At 40.6% G+C, this 16,727-nt stretch overlaps 1 protein-coding gene and 1 long non-coding RNA gene across 5 annotated transcripts in view; one reads left to right on the top strand and one right to left on the bottom strand.

The window, feature by feature from the left end:
- The first annotated feature begins 886 nt into the window (after positions 1-886).
- On the top strand, positions 887-13,286 carry LOC139747648 (uncharacterized). The gene is made up of 3 exons (XR_011712431.1): positions 887-992; positions 1,517-1,633; positions 13,148-13,286. It is a non-coding gene; the product is annotated as an uncharacterized lncRNA (long non-coding RNA).
- Positions 8,482-16,727, bottom strand: part of grh (grainy head) — a 216,022-nt gene continuing 207,776 nt past the window's right edge. For 3 of the 4 annotated variants that reach the window (XM_071660207.1, XM_071660212.1, XM_071660211.1), the window contains 4 exons: positions 16,218-16,514; positions 13,168-13,378; positions 12,568-12,632; positions 8,482-12,097 (listed from right to left, as the gene is read on the bottom strand). In XM_071660207.1, the coding sequence (XP_071516308.1) occupies positions 11,965-12,097; positions 12,568-12,632; positions 13,168-13,378; positions 16,218-16,514 (706 nt within the window). In that variant the 3' untranslated portion in view covers positions 8,482-11,964. The remainder of the gene's footprint in view (positions 12,098-12,567; positions 12,633-13,167; positions 13,379-16,217; positions 16,515-16,727) is intronic. The other variant, XM_071660213.1, reaches the window with a different exon arrangement.

Below are 16,727 nucleotides of genomic sequence, written 5' to 3'. Positions count from 1 at the left end.
CAAGTTCTTATATCATAAAAGTTCGAAGAAAACAGAAGGAAAAAAGGGGCGAGAAATTTAGCTTTTGAGTACACCAGGAACTTGTAACTGACGTGACTTATGAGTTGTATTTAGACCTAATGTGATCGGCTTTAATCTTTTTTTCTTTACTTCTCGAAAAATAAAAAATGGGTCGAGTATTCACATCAAACAAATCATAAGAGAGAAACCTTGAGAGAACATTTCCTATCCCATCGGAAAAATGAGAAACCCCAGGCATGAGACACACACACACCCACACCCACCCACACACACACACACCATCTTTCCCTCATTGTATAAAACTCTCTTTCCCCTCCCGACGTGTGAGCGGCAGCGGATCCTCGATAACCAAAAGCCAATTAAAGTTATCTTCACAAGCATCACATTAGCGATCCCCGTAATGGTGGTGTTTTCCTACGGTGTAACGGTTACGTAATGATAACCCCCAAAAAACCCCGCCACTTTAAACACAGCATTTGCGTTGGACATCCTCTAAATCACGTAATGTTTATATGATAATTATAGGTAGCATTAGCCAATACGGACCTTCTATAGTGTTTATATGATCATAAACGCGAATATTATTCATTATATTCGTCGGTATCGTCTTTATCAGCCTCTTGTTAACTATCCTCAAGCCATCCTACAGCAATTAACCTTTCCAGTAATGCTCTTCTTGTTTCATAACTTTTTTCTGTGATTCTGGGATATCATTTGTGTTTTAACTAAATCTATTAAATACAGATGAAATAATAAATTCGAGATTTCATCAGTCATTTGTAAGAAATGTAAGGTGCATCTGTGACATTTTTACCAGGACCGTGAAATTGTGTTGTGACGTGTTAAATCTATGTGACGTAACGACCAAGAATATGAGCCAGTGCCGGAGCTGGTGGCGTGGCGTGTGGACACGCTGAACCTCTGGGCGAACTCGTTGCTGTTTTGTGCTATTTGAATGCTCCTTGAGACCTGTAAGTATATCATACTTGTTGCTTTATCATCGTAGTTCATTTAGATAAGGTTTAAGAAAACATTTAGCCGGTTTTTATGTATAGAATTACCTTTACGTGAGGAGAGGGTACGTTTCGAACTCTCTGGAGACCGAGTGGTTGCTTTGTGTAATGCGATTAATGAAATTCGTGGATGCTATTCGTCTGTTGTAGCCTTAGTTCATTTGGACAGACTTTTAGGGAACTTTTAATGAACTTTTAAGCATTATCTTATGTTTAGAGTTTACGATTTTTTCCGAAAGATTCATGAAGATTGGGCAAAGAGGCGTTCGAAACGGTGTTGAATCAAATAAACGATTCACATACCTACGTATTGCGCTTTGCCTTGATCTTCCAATGTATTTATGTATATATGTATATGTCTGTATGTATATATATATATATATATATATATATATATATATATATATATATATATATATATACACGCACAAATATTTATGCGCACAACGAAACAGCCTCTTACAAATTTCTCCACTTTTCAGGTATGGCGATTCGAACTCGGGAGGCGAAGATAATTAGGAAATATTGAACCGTCAGTCAAGGATGATACATGAGGCACTGCTAGCAGCCGCTGGGCGTCTTACACTCACGGCACAGTGGTGAGTAATTATGAGAGAAGGTATTAGAATGCCCCATCCTCGCCCTCTTCCCTCCAATTGTTGAGAAACTGTTTGCTTGTTCCCTGGTGTTGGGGGGCGAAACATGAGGCGCATTGGTTGCTTCAAGTAGCTTGATTTGGAGCCCACCAACTGCTTGCTGGGGTTTGGTGATCTTACGGGTCAAAGGGAGGTACCACCGTACCACAGTGTCGTACCGCTGATGTTAGGTGTGGTACCGTGTCTTACAATGAGGGTCGTTCCGTCGTCTAGAAGGAATTGAATCGTTAAGTAATCGCTTATACGAGAGAATTTAATGTATTTCTTCTATTGTCATCTCCGGAAGGTGGTAATATAATCATACTATACCATTATTTAAGGTAATTCTCCTATTGGTATTATATTAATCTTTGACGGGTTGCCACACTCGTACTGGGATGTCATGAGGGTTTATATAGGCACATATACATGCCTAGCATTGTGATGTATATGTACATAAACGCGTGTATACATGATAGACTTAAGTATATGGTTTGGACCAGTTATAGCGGCTTATGCTGGCTTCCAAAATATATTTTTGATTCTTTTTCTCACTCGAGCTACCATGACGTGGAAAAATGTAGGTTTCCTTCGTGTGTTGTGTGATGTATTTCCCTTATGGGCAATCGATCTCCTCTCTGACTCGCTGCTCCCTGCCGTATGGTATAGTCTTATCGTAAGCAAGTATAGGTTTGTCTATATGTCTGTCTATATGACTGTCTTGTCCATATGACTGACAGTCTAGATATGTCTCTCTGTATCATCCAGTGCTATATACATCATTTTACACTAAACGAAACAAATATGAATCTGTTGTACAGTAATTAAGCACTTGCATACGAAATCCCTCTTCTGTCATCTTCAGTTGTCGTATAGAAATTTTTCCCACATTAAGCTGTGACTAAAGAGCCATGAAAAGAGAATGTCGTGAATCAGATGACTTAAACGTAAGTTCTGATTAACCACATGCGCCAGTAGTAGTGCCTGTATCAAGTCACCTCCTCATTTCATAAGTTAAAGGTGATCAAGTCGTCTAGTTGGCTCACAGAATGCGTTTCTCAGTTCTGGGATCATTTCGTATGCTCTTCCCTGTAGCCTTTCCATTTCGTCTGTCTTTTCGTTTTTTTTACAAGGTTGACGACTAAAACTGAGCACAGTGTTCAAGCTGGGGACGTATCGGTGAATTTTGAAGAACGAAAGATTAGTTTTTTGAATTATATTTGGATGGTATTCTCATGAATATAAGAATTTTCGCCTGTTTCATCGCCTCTATGCACTGCTTATTTAACTTTCGATCATCGGAGATTATTACTCTATTTTTCGTCACTTACGTTTAGGAGCATGAGGGAGTTAATACTAAGGCTTTTCTTGTCATCATTTGTATTAGTAGAGGTGGTAATAGTAGTAGCAACAGTAGTAGTAGTAGGTGTAATATTAATGATGGTTATTGTAGTGGCAGAGAAAGCATTGAAAAAGTTGCCCTTAAAAACTTAAAAGAAAATGGTCTTTAATAGAATCATAGAATACGAAAATTTAGGGGTAACATATTTAAATCGTTCGTAGATGAGGTTTTGTCGCGATTACTGGTGATTACGAAATTTGGATATAATTTGTGTTGTGGGGAGAAATTTACACCGGTGTTGCTCTGTATCATTGTCTTGTATTATTGTACCATGTTTACTGCTATATATGTATACTTGCAGTTTTAAGAAAACTTGTAATTATGTGAGCGATTTTAAAAAAGAAAATGTCATTTTGATCCTTTTTGTGTCATGGAGGGCGAAAGATATCTCTCTCCAGCATGAAGTCTGAAGATAGGGGCTACTCACATCCCATGTACCGTTCAACTTTTCCCAATTTTACTTATTTTCATCCCACATCGTCCCTAATTTTCCGGTTTAAATTTTTCCTCAAATATGGTCAAGAAATAGTCAAATTAAAGTATATCTGGTTTATTTCTCTGCCATTATCTTGTTAGAAGATGGCAGGGTCGTATCCTGGCCCTGTATTCTTCCAGGTCTCCAGCAGTAGCTTAGGATCCTCTCTGTCTCCAGCAGTAGCTTAGGATCCTCTTTCAGTCTTGACACATACCATGTCCAAGTATAAACAGTAGTCTCTTCCTCTTAAAAGATTTAGTGGTAATAGTAGTGGTAGTAGTGATAATTATAATAATGATAGCATTAATGATAATAGTGGCAGTAAAAATAACTACCAATAATTGTTCGCATTCATTAGTATGCTCCATCACACCATTCTCGATCATACTGAACATACCTCACCATCCTCCATCACGCTGAACACAGCCCTCACCATCATCCATCATACTGAACATACCTCACCATCCTCCATCACACTGAACACAGCCCTCACCATCATCCATCGTACTGAACATACCCTTCACCATCATACTGAACATACCCCTCACCATCCTCCATCATACCGAACACATACCTCATCATCCTCCATCACACTGAACATAGCCCTTACACTTCTCCATTATACTGAACATAACCCTTACAGTTCTCCATTATACTGAACACAGCCCTTACAATTCTCCATCACACAGAACATACTCCTCACCATCCTCCATCGCATTGAACATACCCCTCACCATCCTCCATCACACTGAACATACCCCTCACCATCCTCCATCGCACTGAACATACCCCTCACCATCCTCCATCGCACTGAACACACCCCTCACCATCCTCCATCACACTGAACATACCCCTCACCATCCTCCATCGCACTGAACATACCCCTCACCATCCTCCATCACACTGAACACACCCCTCACCATCCTCCATCACACAAGAACACTCCTCACCATCATCAGTCACACTGAACATTCTCCTCTCTCTCCTCGTTCACACTGAGCATTCTACCTCATTAAATTGATAGAAACTTTATACAGCTCATAGACTGGAGATTTTAGAGAATTATCATTTGAGCATATGAATGTAGTCACGTAATTGTGGTTAATGGTATTAATGTAATGTGATTATGATTAATATTAATGTAATCGTGTAATTATGGTTAATGTTACTAATGTAATCGTGTTATTATGGTATATGCAATGAATATGATTTTGCGGTTAAATATGGTGATAGCAATCATATAATTAGGTATATGCTATAATTGTAGATACTGCTCCATCATATATATTCTGTGAATATGATCATGAATGCTATTCCAACTGGTTTGTTATAACTGTAATTAATATTATTCTAAGTGGGTCGTGTATTGTATATATCATAATCGCAATGAATTAAACATTAAATGACGAAAGATACAGACAAGACTATCTTTTTTCAAACAATAGATTAGAAACTGCTACTTTAGAAGGCATGGAATACACTGAAAGAGGCTTGAACACGTACTTGTGGTAGATAGTTCATATCGTGCCCGCGTGAGGGCGTGTGCTTATCCCTTATGGAATCCCAGAACCCATTAACATGAAATTCTGCTTTTGAATGGTCATGTTAATAACAGCATTTGTTTACCCTCTAAAGAGATCTTCCTCGAGCAATTTTTTTTTTTTCGTTTGTAAATATAAAGACGGGAAACCAAAAACCTTTTCATTATAAGAGCTGTGCGCGAAAAAATGGTGAACAGTTATAATACATATGAAAGTAAATAGCTTTTGTGCATATTTCTTGACCTCTTGCCTTTCTCTTTTATCAACCTCCCAATCACTCGCACTTCTTCCTCGTTGTTAACGTCAGCACACCTCTCTTTTCTCTTTCCCCACAACAAGCTAAGAGGCGAAATTGCAGCTAAAAACCATACTTGTAAATGTGATCGTTACACCTGGGGAAATATCATCACCCAAAGGACACCAAACAAAGTCAGATTTTATGCCATATGTTTTTATTCATATTTCTATACAACACTGCGATTTACATGTGGCAGACACAGATTCTCAGCGCAGGACCCAGGCGTGGCCACCATCACAGGACGACCATTGTCCACATTGGTCCCGTAGGAGCATCAACCATAGTGGCCCCCCCCTGTGCCCTGATGCATTAAACAACTACACACATTTGAGGGTGAAGACTCTGCACGATCAGAACCCTTCAGATAAGCTCCAGTGATGCCCTATGAGTGACTGGCAGTCCCTCCCTCTCTCTCTCTCTATCTCTCTCTCTCTCTCTGGATCATCACTTTAGCTTCTCTTCAAAACATGGACCATTTGGATCCTCAAACGTGAATAAGCTTATTCTTTGGGGGTGTGTGTGTGGGGGGGATGTGGGGAGAAATAAGCTCAGCTGAGTCAGTTTCGACAGATGCAGATTTGCTGATTATATCAGACATCAGTACAAAAATATGACAAGTCATAACAATACATAATTCTACATACATTCTGAAATGTTCAGTAGCAATATGAGATCCTCTTCAATGTCAATCAGGGGAGGGGACGTGCAAATATGAAACTGAACACTGGATTGGCGCGCAATTACAAATTACTGACCCATCTTAGCTGCAATTTTGACTTCCTTAATGAATTAATTTTTTCCTTTCCCTTGAACAATTCCTCGTTTCCATTCTTCTACTTTTCTCTCCTTCTCCGTTCAAAAGCTTAAAAAAAAAAAAAGTTGACCTCACAAAGAAAACATGGGCTGACCTCATGTAAAGACAATAAATAGATTCCTAAATTATTAGTTGCCGAATCCTCCACAACTCTCGTAGGGCAAACACGGGACTCACAACCGGGCGGGGAGAAGGGCTATTCACCAGCGTGACGCCTCTCTTGAGGGGGTAGCTCGGCCGCCACCACAACGGGCATTGAGGGAGGCAGGAGTAGACAGACAGATGAAGCCCATGATGGCCAATTTAAAAAGTCCAGAGTTGCCACGATGTCTCGTGGGATGTAAGAAATCTTTTATGAAGATCACGGTCACACGGGTCTACGGCAAGTTGTATAAAGTTTCCAGTACTCTTTTAAAGTCGGTTAGAGTCTCTTAAGTTGGGATCAGAGTTTTAAAAAGTTCCTGTTTTCTCCTCTGTGGACAACTGGACTGGACGGATCGTTTTGCTATCGGGTCGATTTCGCTCATTCCCTTCCCGTTCGACTGAACCAGTGGTTCTCTTGGCCCATCGTCATTTGCCTCTCTCTCCTCCTCCTCCTTCACGTAATGAGATCATCTGTGCAAATGACCGACGGAGGCAGACGGTCGCACAGTACAGAATATAACTCTCCCGTGCGAAAGCTCTTACGAAGAGATAGATATAAAGAAAACGTTTCACGTTCACTACTCTCAAAGTATAGCGGGTTCTCTATGCCCCACATTGTGGCGGCCCATCAATTGTATACGTTTCACGTTGCCACCCTTTAAGACGTGTAGCGCCGCTGGCGACATACCCCATTGTACTAACGTGGTATATTCCTTATACCAGAGGAGGTATACGAGGTCAAGAAGGATATACGGAACTCCAGGAAAATATATTAAAAAAATTTGGTTAAAGGTGAACACAGACCCGGTAAATATATCTGGACACTAGATTATCAATTAGTAATATACGCTGCGTAGGGTAAAGCAGAACAGTTACATTGATCAAGGTATTGGCGGACAGCTCACGAATTCACAAGCAAAGTTTGTTTTTTTTTTGTATTTTTTTGCATTTTTTTGTTTGCGTTACGAATGAAACTGGTATTCAGGATCTGATGGGAAGAATAAGTGATGCCTTTGGTGAGCGAAGAGAAAAACTTAACTTCGGATTGGCGCAATGTGCTTAAAATTTACGTTAACGACAAAACTAGCAAGAAAAGATGCTATTTGAACTTTCATCTAAATCGCGAACTCTTCTGAACGATCCAATGCGGCTGAAATCCACTGTACTTATACCAGGACAGGATATCAGAATGATCTTCCTGAAACTCCATAACCAGACAGGTCCTCTGGGGAAGAAAGGCTATACTCGCTCACTCTCTCTAGTCAGGAGACTAAACGCTATAACGCTAAAAATGTTTATCAGACCCTTATTTCGCGGTACCGTTTGTCTGGTGTCTGGAGCTTCATGTATGTAGAGATTTCTTAAGAGCTCTAGCTTAAGCCTTCTACCTTCGTGGGGTTAAAAGTGATACATTCTTTACACTGTGACTGCTTCTCGACTCCTTCCGAGGGCAGAGATTAGGTGAAGTTAGACTGGCGAAACAAGCATTCAAAAGAATAGAAAAATGCTGGCATGATATTAAATACTCTAAGGCACAATAGAGATACGTTCAGCCTTAACTCAGGACGGTATTCTGTTTCCATAGGACACTTGGAATGGCATTAGGTAGCTTATATGTAGTTTCTGGGACTAAATCATCCTTTGGAAATGTTGTCTTTTGGATACCTTGATGTTCTTTGTTTCGTCTGCTTTTGTGAAATAATCCTACATAGATATTTTGGCATCAACCTGAACTGTTTAGCATTTGTTTTTTCCCTCCTTAAATTTGTGGATCTGTGACGCTCCACTGGGGAAAGCGAGTCCAGAGAATAAGTAACAGAAATTGATTTCGGGTGATTGCTAAGTTGCTACGTCTTAATCCTCAGGAGAGAAATCTTATTACTAGTGGTCGCTCTTTGTAAATAGAATATACAATAAAAATCTTAAGGAATGTGTCTTGGAAAAATGACGAAGAATCACACATAATATACATATAATATTATTACTATAAGGCTTAATCTTCATTATGGAAGATATCTCACTTTATACAGCTTTGCAAGTAGACGATACGATCTCGCTTACAAAACTCAATAACAGTAAAAAAAAAAGATTAGTAATATAATCTCACTTTATTAATCAAAGCCGAAATTTCGGTGCCGCACAGTTTGAGCAGCGGACACGACACCATTTGAGCACATCTACCATGAAAGACAGAGAAAAGGGGCAATAGATTAGAGACAGCGTTGTTACTGGTAGTGCATAACCTTCATACGGTAAACCTTGTGCCGCTCTTTGTACAGAGGAGGACAACAGCTCACAACAGGGGCCATAAAGAGTTTGATGATTTGGGATAAATTGGCATTTCTTGGACGCACAAGTTTTAAGTCAATTGATTTTAAGCTCGTGTCAGTATAATGTTTGGTAGAGGGTGTGGCGCAGTCTATGCACTCCGTTTCAAGAAGGTTTGAAAACGTTTTACCACTTAGGGAAAGCAATCTACATTATATTTTCCATACTACATATAAATATGATAATCACGACTCTTAACAAGTCAGTATACATAAAAAAGGAAGAGAATTGAAGAAAGCACAGGGGTATAAAACAAAGAAAAAAAAAGTGTTTAACCATTGCGAACTACAACAGAGAGCTGATACGTTTTTTTCCACTTATGAATACAACAGGACTCCGGCCAACAATCACGCTTGTTTCTCTCATTAAGCGAAAAAAAAAAAATATATAAACGGAAGGGATTCCAATTCTTTTTCAGTAGGTACAATAAACCCAACTCAGTTATGAACTACAATGCCACAGCAGCAATATCATTCCATCTCTGATAACAAACGTCCTTATAAATCAATATAATCCTACATATTTTTTGTAGTGGGGTCATAAAAAAAAAAGGACAGTAGGGAGGAGGGGGTTTCGTTTCTTGAAAAAGACTCGAACATCAGCTGCCAAGTATTGGTTAAGCCCATTTAAAAGTCTCTTATAATACTTGGAAGCATGAAGCAGACTCTTTGCATGGTGGGATCTAGTCCCACACATCTACGTATATACAGTAATATAGACCTCTTCTTACAAAACTATAGTAACAAACATCTATAACAAGTATATCGCTCCATCACACTCTCATACTTGCACACACACACACACACACTTATCTCCTAGAAAAAGATATATATTATACTAAAACCACAAATAATTAAAGCATATTCATATTTACATATTATTAAAGAGTATTAAGCCTATTTTGTATATCATACAGTACAGTTATTAATGGAAGTACAACTTGCAGATGTGAACTATATTTTTTTCTATCAACAATAGTTTCATGTACAAATGGCGATCAGTGGAAAAAAAAGACCCGCAGTTGGTACACCGTGGATTTCTTCATTTCCGTCAATTATGGTTCCTAACTGTTTACGCTAAACTATGGAATTAGTAATGTAGAATGCCGAAGTAAAGATGAAGCAAGGGTTCAGCTAAACCTAGCCTTATTTATGTACTAAAACTACAGTCTTTTATTAAGTAAACACAACATATTTTTTTTCCTCAGATATAGTATATAAATTAGCTTTTAGCTTTTGAATAATTTCTCTTACATGCATATTTGGAAACATGATCATAACCTAGCAGAATATATCGATCAAAAAAAGGGAATATGGCCGTGATAGAAGTTTCGAAAAGATAACATAGTAGGGAGGATGAAGGCTGCTGGCAGTCGGATAAACGAAATGCATCTTGAGAGGTCAGCCACAGTGTGTGACCCATACCTCTTAACCTTCGTGTGTAACCTGGAAATAATGAAGGTTTGCCTCAGAAGAGTTCCTCTCTACTGAGGGTTTAACTTCAGAATTTTGTATATGGATCCATATACAACGTCTCCCTCTTATAGTTTTATAAGGGGTCCGACCAGCAAAATTCCTCAACCTTATGAGAATGACTTTGACTTATTCTTACGCTGTCTAAAGTAATAATATCAACAAATTAAAACAGGAGAGGATGAAGAAGATAAGAAAGGTTACGGGATGTGAATTGAAAGAATTTGGCTTCAGAGAGCGGGTGGGAATCCACCAATAGTACAGTGGGCTTTGCCTACACCGTACTCACACACACACACACTCACTCACTCACTCCCATAGCTCCCGTGTCCGAGGGACAAGAGCTTTGCTTTTGAGTCGCAGGACAGGATCCACTGAGTACTCCTAATTCGTGTCAGAGACGGTAATCGCCGTCTTTCGGTATGGCACTGTCGTGGAAGACGCATTTAGAAACAAAAAAAAAAAAAAGAAAACATATACAAAGGCACATTGGCAAGATTATTGGCTCAGCATGACGCGCGTGAGAAGGATTCACATTGCCATCATTGATGTGTCAATCAATGAACAAAAAAAGGGAAAAAAACCAGATTTGATCTGAAGTATATTAGGGGGAAAAAAAAAAACCGTTTAACGTGACCATTATTCATCGGAGATCAACTGTAAATTCTTACAGCCAGGTCACTCACCACTAGGGGTCATTGGACAGTAACCTATGATAAGAATGATATATTGAAAAAAAAAGCTGCGAGTAAATGACCAATGATACACAAGATTATGGACGCTATAAAGTGGTCAAAGTGTATTATCTTTGTGAAGATAATCTCGGCTTATGCTTAAACATTCATTCTTAACTGGATTAGGCATCAAATACCCTGTAAACTGCATTATACATCTATGTCTTACTCGTGGATTAAAATATAAATTTGATTTCATTAGGGGCTAACATGTACACGATCGTTTTACCGTGCAGAACTGCTCAGAACCCGGATAACCTAACGTGAATCACTATGTCCCATGACTCTTCACAGTCCACCGGTGTCACGCCACCTCTTCCGGAACATCTACCTTCTCTTACTGTATGTGATCAGGAACAACAAATGTTCACTCATCTCTCTCATTTTTTTTTGTACAACATTTTTCACAGCTTATGGAAGGGCCTCAGCGTTACTGCAGATGATGATGAGATATATATATAACTCTCGAGGCGACTTGGGTTCACACTAAGGACGCAAGATTTGGAGATTTCAAATTTCACATTGTGACCTTCCAGTGTCATTTTCAACCAGCAAGTCCCAGTATATCCACGTATACCTTCAAGGGACTCGCCCCTCACTCTATGTTGTCCTGTTCCATATTATACTCGAGATTATAAACAGGATCGATGTTTCTCAGAAGCTACACGTAATGATTTCTTCTGCCTCACGAAAACTGTATAGTCTTGGGAGGGAGGTGGAAGATGGATGAGATTCCACATTCCAGTATTTAGGAATCTGCTTCATCAATGGTCAGCATTCTTGCCTTCTTGTGGGGGGGAAAAAAAGACTTCGGTGCATCTTTTCCGGCAGGTGTTTCGAAGCTGTCCATCGCCGCGTTACACAGAGAGAACTTCGAGTCTCCATGACAACCAAGCCGGCATAGACACACACACACACACACATACGCACACTCGCACACTCACGCAAACATCCTATGGCTGGTGTGTTGCCAGCAGTAACGGCTTCTCTCCCAAGTCAGAATGTTTTCCTTTTCATTTTCGCATGGCTTTTGGTGACCTGTTTCCTTCCAGCTTCCAGGGTAACTTGGTGTCGGCCCCCCTGACGCTCAGTGTTCGACGCCCGTGAGCTCTATGAGCGTCAGGTCGTAACTGTCAGCGTCGCGGCGTTGTACCTCCATCAAGAACAAGTCTTCGTTGCAGTAGTGGCGGAGCATATCGTCGTCCACTTTGGCCATGACACTGTTCAAGGAGGGAAGAGAGAGAGAAGACGTGGTTAGAGAATCATTTCTAGGGCTTAGGAAATATGAGATTGTCATTATCATCATTGTAAGGTGAGTGTAAAGTAATGGGTTGGAATTCTATAAACTAGTGATCCGATTGGTTGATGATCTGTGAACTATATGTGTGTGATGAGTTCCAGCACACAGTCATACATCAACCACAGATGTTACATTGCCTTACGTTACACTTACGTCAACAGCCTGGGCTGGCTAAGAACTAATTTGATTTCAGGTCAAAATAGTTAAGGACAGGATTAAGACATATGACTTAGATAGGATTAATACTTATGACTTACAATCATCTAAAACGTCTACATTTTTGGCTAATTATCAATTTAGACGACTAATCTATTTCATTCCATGTCGTTATCAAGTATAAGTCAACTAGAGTTCCTATTTAGTAAGATACAAATTATGGATCAAGCTTACCCGACTTTATTTTTCCTGTATATGTTTTTAATAGTTTGTGTTGGGATTTTGTACTTTTCCTCAATCTGTGGAGAAAGGACAAAATTAGAACCGACAGTAAATGATACTATGCAACATTAACTAAAATGCATGCATAGATATGCAGTGTTCCTCGTCAAATGTCACCTGTTGGAAACAAGACATTACACCCATCTTGTTCACATAATTGATTAGGATATTTTAAGTCTGCATTGCCGTTGTAATCCTTAAACTTTTACTTTACCACAGTCAGCAGCAATGCTGCTCTCTAACCCAGTACCACCAACTATACCCAAATCCTGCCCCAGAGATATACCAATGAATAATATGTAGTTCGTTCAGCACTTTGGTTTACATAAATGTGTTATTGATAGGAACACTCAGCCTTAACTAAATTTATAGATCACCTCGGTAAACCATTTAGTAAAGTACCAATAAATATGTAGTTCATTTATCACTTTGGTTTGCATTGTCATAACTTGATAGGAATACACTCGGCCTTAACTAAATTTATAGACCAACTCGGTAGACAGTTTAGTAAAAGTGTCGACATCTCTTCCAGCTGAGCACGTCGATACTCACCGCTGAGAGCAGACCGACGGTGTTTGGCGGGACGAGGTGGAGCGGGGTATACACATCTTCCCCGTCCTGTCTGACGTATAACATGAGACGCTCCGTGAGCGGCGGCGTCAGGCGGGAGCGCTTGGAGACGTGGGAGAAGACGTCGGTCATCGGGCTGTCCATGGAGCCGTTGGAGAGTCCGGCGCCGCACAGCTCCTTCCTAGGGGCGTCGCTGTGGGAAGGAGGGGGGCCCACCTTAGCTCCTAGGTGTGTGGTAGGGAGCTATACCCAGCTACCTCACTACATGCCTAGCAAACCCATACGACAAGCTTTATACATAACCACAGACGGACCAGTAGGTAAAGATACATTCTTAACGAGGCAAAGCTGTTCTGTGTTAACTGCTCGTATGGTTGATGAAAGTAGAACTTGATCGAGGCGAGTAGATTTCATGGATACATCTACCTTTCAGGCACATCATGCACTTGATGTATGTCAGAAACTAACAGTAGATTTAGACATGTTAACATTTAACATCAGGTTAAAATCTTTACTGATATAGACTGTATAACATAGTTTCCTTATGTGAGCTTCTTAGATGAATGACAATTCAGTACACTCATCTGCACTTGGAAATTGAATCCATCAAAAGAAGAATGAAGTAGAAAATTATCAGAGAATTTACAGAAGTTGGGTCATTAATTAATCCAAGAATTTATGGTCGTTAATCTTTAAAATTCAGTGCCTGATAATGTCACAAGGAAATTGAAATACTGGCAGACCCAGTCTTTCAACTGTACATCTACATCATAAGATGGTTAAAGAATCCCATATGTCTACTTACTTTGAACTTCATTTGATGAAATTCTTTCTAGGTGGAAAACTAGTTCATTAATGATAAAACATGAACCCAGAAAGCTGTTAGTGTTTGTATTTTAGTGCCATAATAACTGATTAATAATCTTACTAATATTGACAGAATTTCTTGATTGTTAATCACATTGCACTCGTTTGAACAAGATGACATAACTAATAGTCCATCATTGAAAAACCACTCAAAACAAACAAACGAATAAACATATTTCTCAAGACATTGTGGAGAGAGTGAGTGTATTTGTACAGACAGTCGACAGAAGCAAACAAATAGCCATGCCCTGTACACTATAACACTTCTGTACACCTGTGAGTTAGAGACAGATATGGAAGACGTGTCTGTAAAGTCATGCAGGGCAGTGCTGAGGAAGGGGATGTTCATGCTAACACGTATACACACATGAATATAAAACCTATGTAAACAAAAATTAACAATGAATAGCTTGTATAACCTATTCACGTGGTGTAAAGGAATTAAGCATTAATGATATCTATGTCTATAATCTATTGCACAGCTAACACGATGCACAATGTGTAAGCACTGGTAATGCTGTTTTATTGTGTGTGTGTGTGTGTGTGTGTGTGTGTGTGTGTGTGTGTGTGTGTGTGTAAAAGAATTACTTACCTTGCATCATCAGTTACTGCTAAAAGAGAAAAAAAAGACATCAGACGTTTAGACAGGAATACGAAACATGTGCCAATGCTCAGGTATGTGAAGTTGTTTATCTGAAATACGACAGGTATGAGCAGATGCGGTAGTCTGCCTTGAGAGAGCAGGTAGCGAAGGGGCAAGAATGAGAGGCACAAGAAATGTAGGTTTGGTAGCTGGTGATGGGTCTTAAGCTATGGGGGAACATGGACGAATCAAATGGTTTAAAGGTTTTTGACATGCGTGAACGAGGCTAGCATGAGGCAGTGAGACCATTGTGGGATATAGGATGTGGTTATTGTGGGAGATGGTTTAGTTGCTGTGGTGAGGATGGCTGGTTACTGTGGGAGGATGACTATTTAATTTGTTAGTGTGGAAGGGAGACTAACTGGGTGGGTGAATGGCTTCCATGTGAGGAAGGAAGGAATGGAGAAATAGTACTGCTGGAGACATAGTGGTGTTGGTGAGGATTCATAATGATGATGGCGATTTCTGAAGGGTTTATGTTTGCTGTGGGACAAAGGTGTAATTCAGTAGGAAATATGCAAACATGTTAGCTGAAGGTAAGAAGGGTAACCTGTGTAGATGAACGTGTTGTCAAAGTGGGAGGCAATGTGACATATCGTAATGAGAGGATGGGTGAGCATTATGTAGAGGTTCTCCAATGTCAGATTAGGATGTTCAGGTCAGAGAAATAGTGGTAGTATTTCATTCTTTTGTTTTTTTTTCATTTTCACTGGGAAGGTAAGATGGAGAAAAATACAATGAAAAACGTGAATGAAAATGATTTTGACTGAGCATTATACTTATGTTTGGCGGAGAGGGGTTTACGTTAAGCTTATGGGTTGTGAAAGAGTGAGGATTGGCGAGAGAAGAGGGTACGGTGTATGGGCAGGATAAAGTTCCATTTAACACGCCAGAGAGAGAGAGAGAGAGAAGGGGCAGACAGACGTAAGGCAGAGACTGTCCTAGTGTAGGTTTATAGATAGGAAGGCTTTGGGATTATATAGAAATGATACAAAAAATGATCTAGGCTTTAAAAGAGACTTAAATGATTGCACTGGGAAAACTGAATGAACAATAAACTGCAAAAAGAAATACCTCGGTCAGTTTTGTTGTGGTGGGACGGATGGAGTGACAGGAGACAGAAGGGCGCGAGTTTGATATTCTCGTCACTGTATGGACATTGATCGACAAAAGACACAAGGTAGCGAAGGGTGGCTTGGCTGAGAACACCTCATTAGTTTTTGTGGCTCTGCTACACACTGGTACACAAGGTGGCAGACATAGGTTAATTCATAGCTCCAGGCAGCGTGGGTGGACAGAACACATACACAGGGTGAGAGTTAAGGACACGAGGAGGGAGAGTGGGCGCGAAAGTTGAAGTCCCAGACACAACACAGGAAAGTGAGGAGGATAGGGGGACAGGAGTTATTGTAACATTCCCGGTTAGTGTGGGTGTGGGCGAACAGAACACACAGTGTGTGGGGCGTGGGTTATTACAGTTCCAGGTTAGTGTGGGTTGTGGGTGGACTAGCGCGTGTCTTACCCATAGGGTTGAGGGAAGCTGTAGTGGAACTTGTAGCTACTGCTGTTGGCTTTTGGCGAGACGGCGGTTGGCGGGGGAACCTGTAGTGGCGCTAACTGGGTGATGGTTGTTGTGGTGGAGAGGATGGTGGAGGAAGGTGGAGGAGGCGGGGGGAGAGGAGGTGGTGGTGGGGGGTCGAGGCTGTGCGGAGGGGACATGCAGCGTCCTGGGGTTGTAGGGAACCCGTGCTGGGGAGAGAGGTTGGAGGGAGGCGAGCATTCATCTCCTACAGCCCCCGCCACGCCCACGCTGCAGCCACTGAGGGGGTAGAACACACGTCACCATACGCCTCACCTCTACCACCTCGCCCTTCACCTGAAGCTCACCTACTCCACCGGGTTAGGTGGTGCACCTCAAAAGAGACTTCCACCTTATTTGAAGAAAAATATAATGACACCCCCCCAGCACTCCTCGTTAACCCGATCAAGTACCTCAGGAACTCGGGGTCCAAGGAAGGGACACAGTCAGGCT

Source organism: Panulirus ornatus, chromosome 69 (genome assembly GCF_036320965.1).
Source record: "Panulirus ornatus isolate Po-2019 chromosome 69, ASM3632096v1, whole genome shotgun sequence".
In the NCBI taxonomy this organism is placed as follows: domain Eukaryota; kingdom Metazoa; phylum Arthropoda; class Malacostraca; order Decapoda; family Palinuridae; genus Panulirus; species Panulirus ornatus.
Note: the sequence above shows the minus strand (reverse complement) of the source record. Positions and strands in the feature narration are given on the sequence as shown.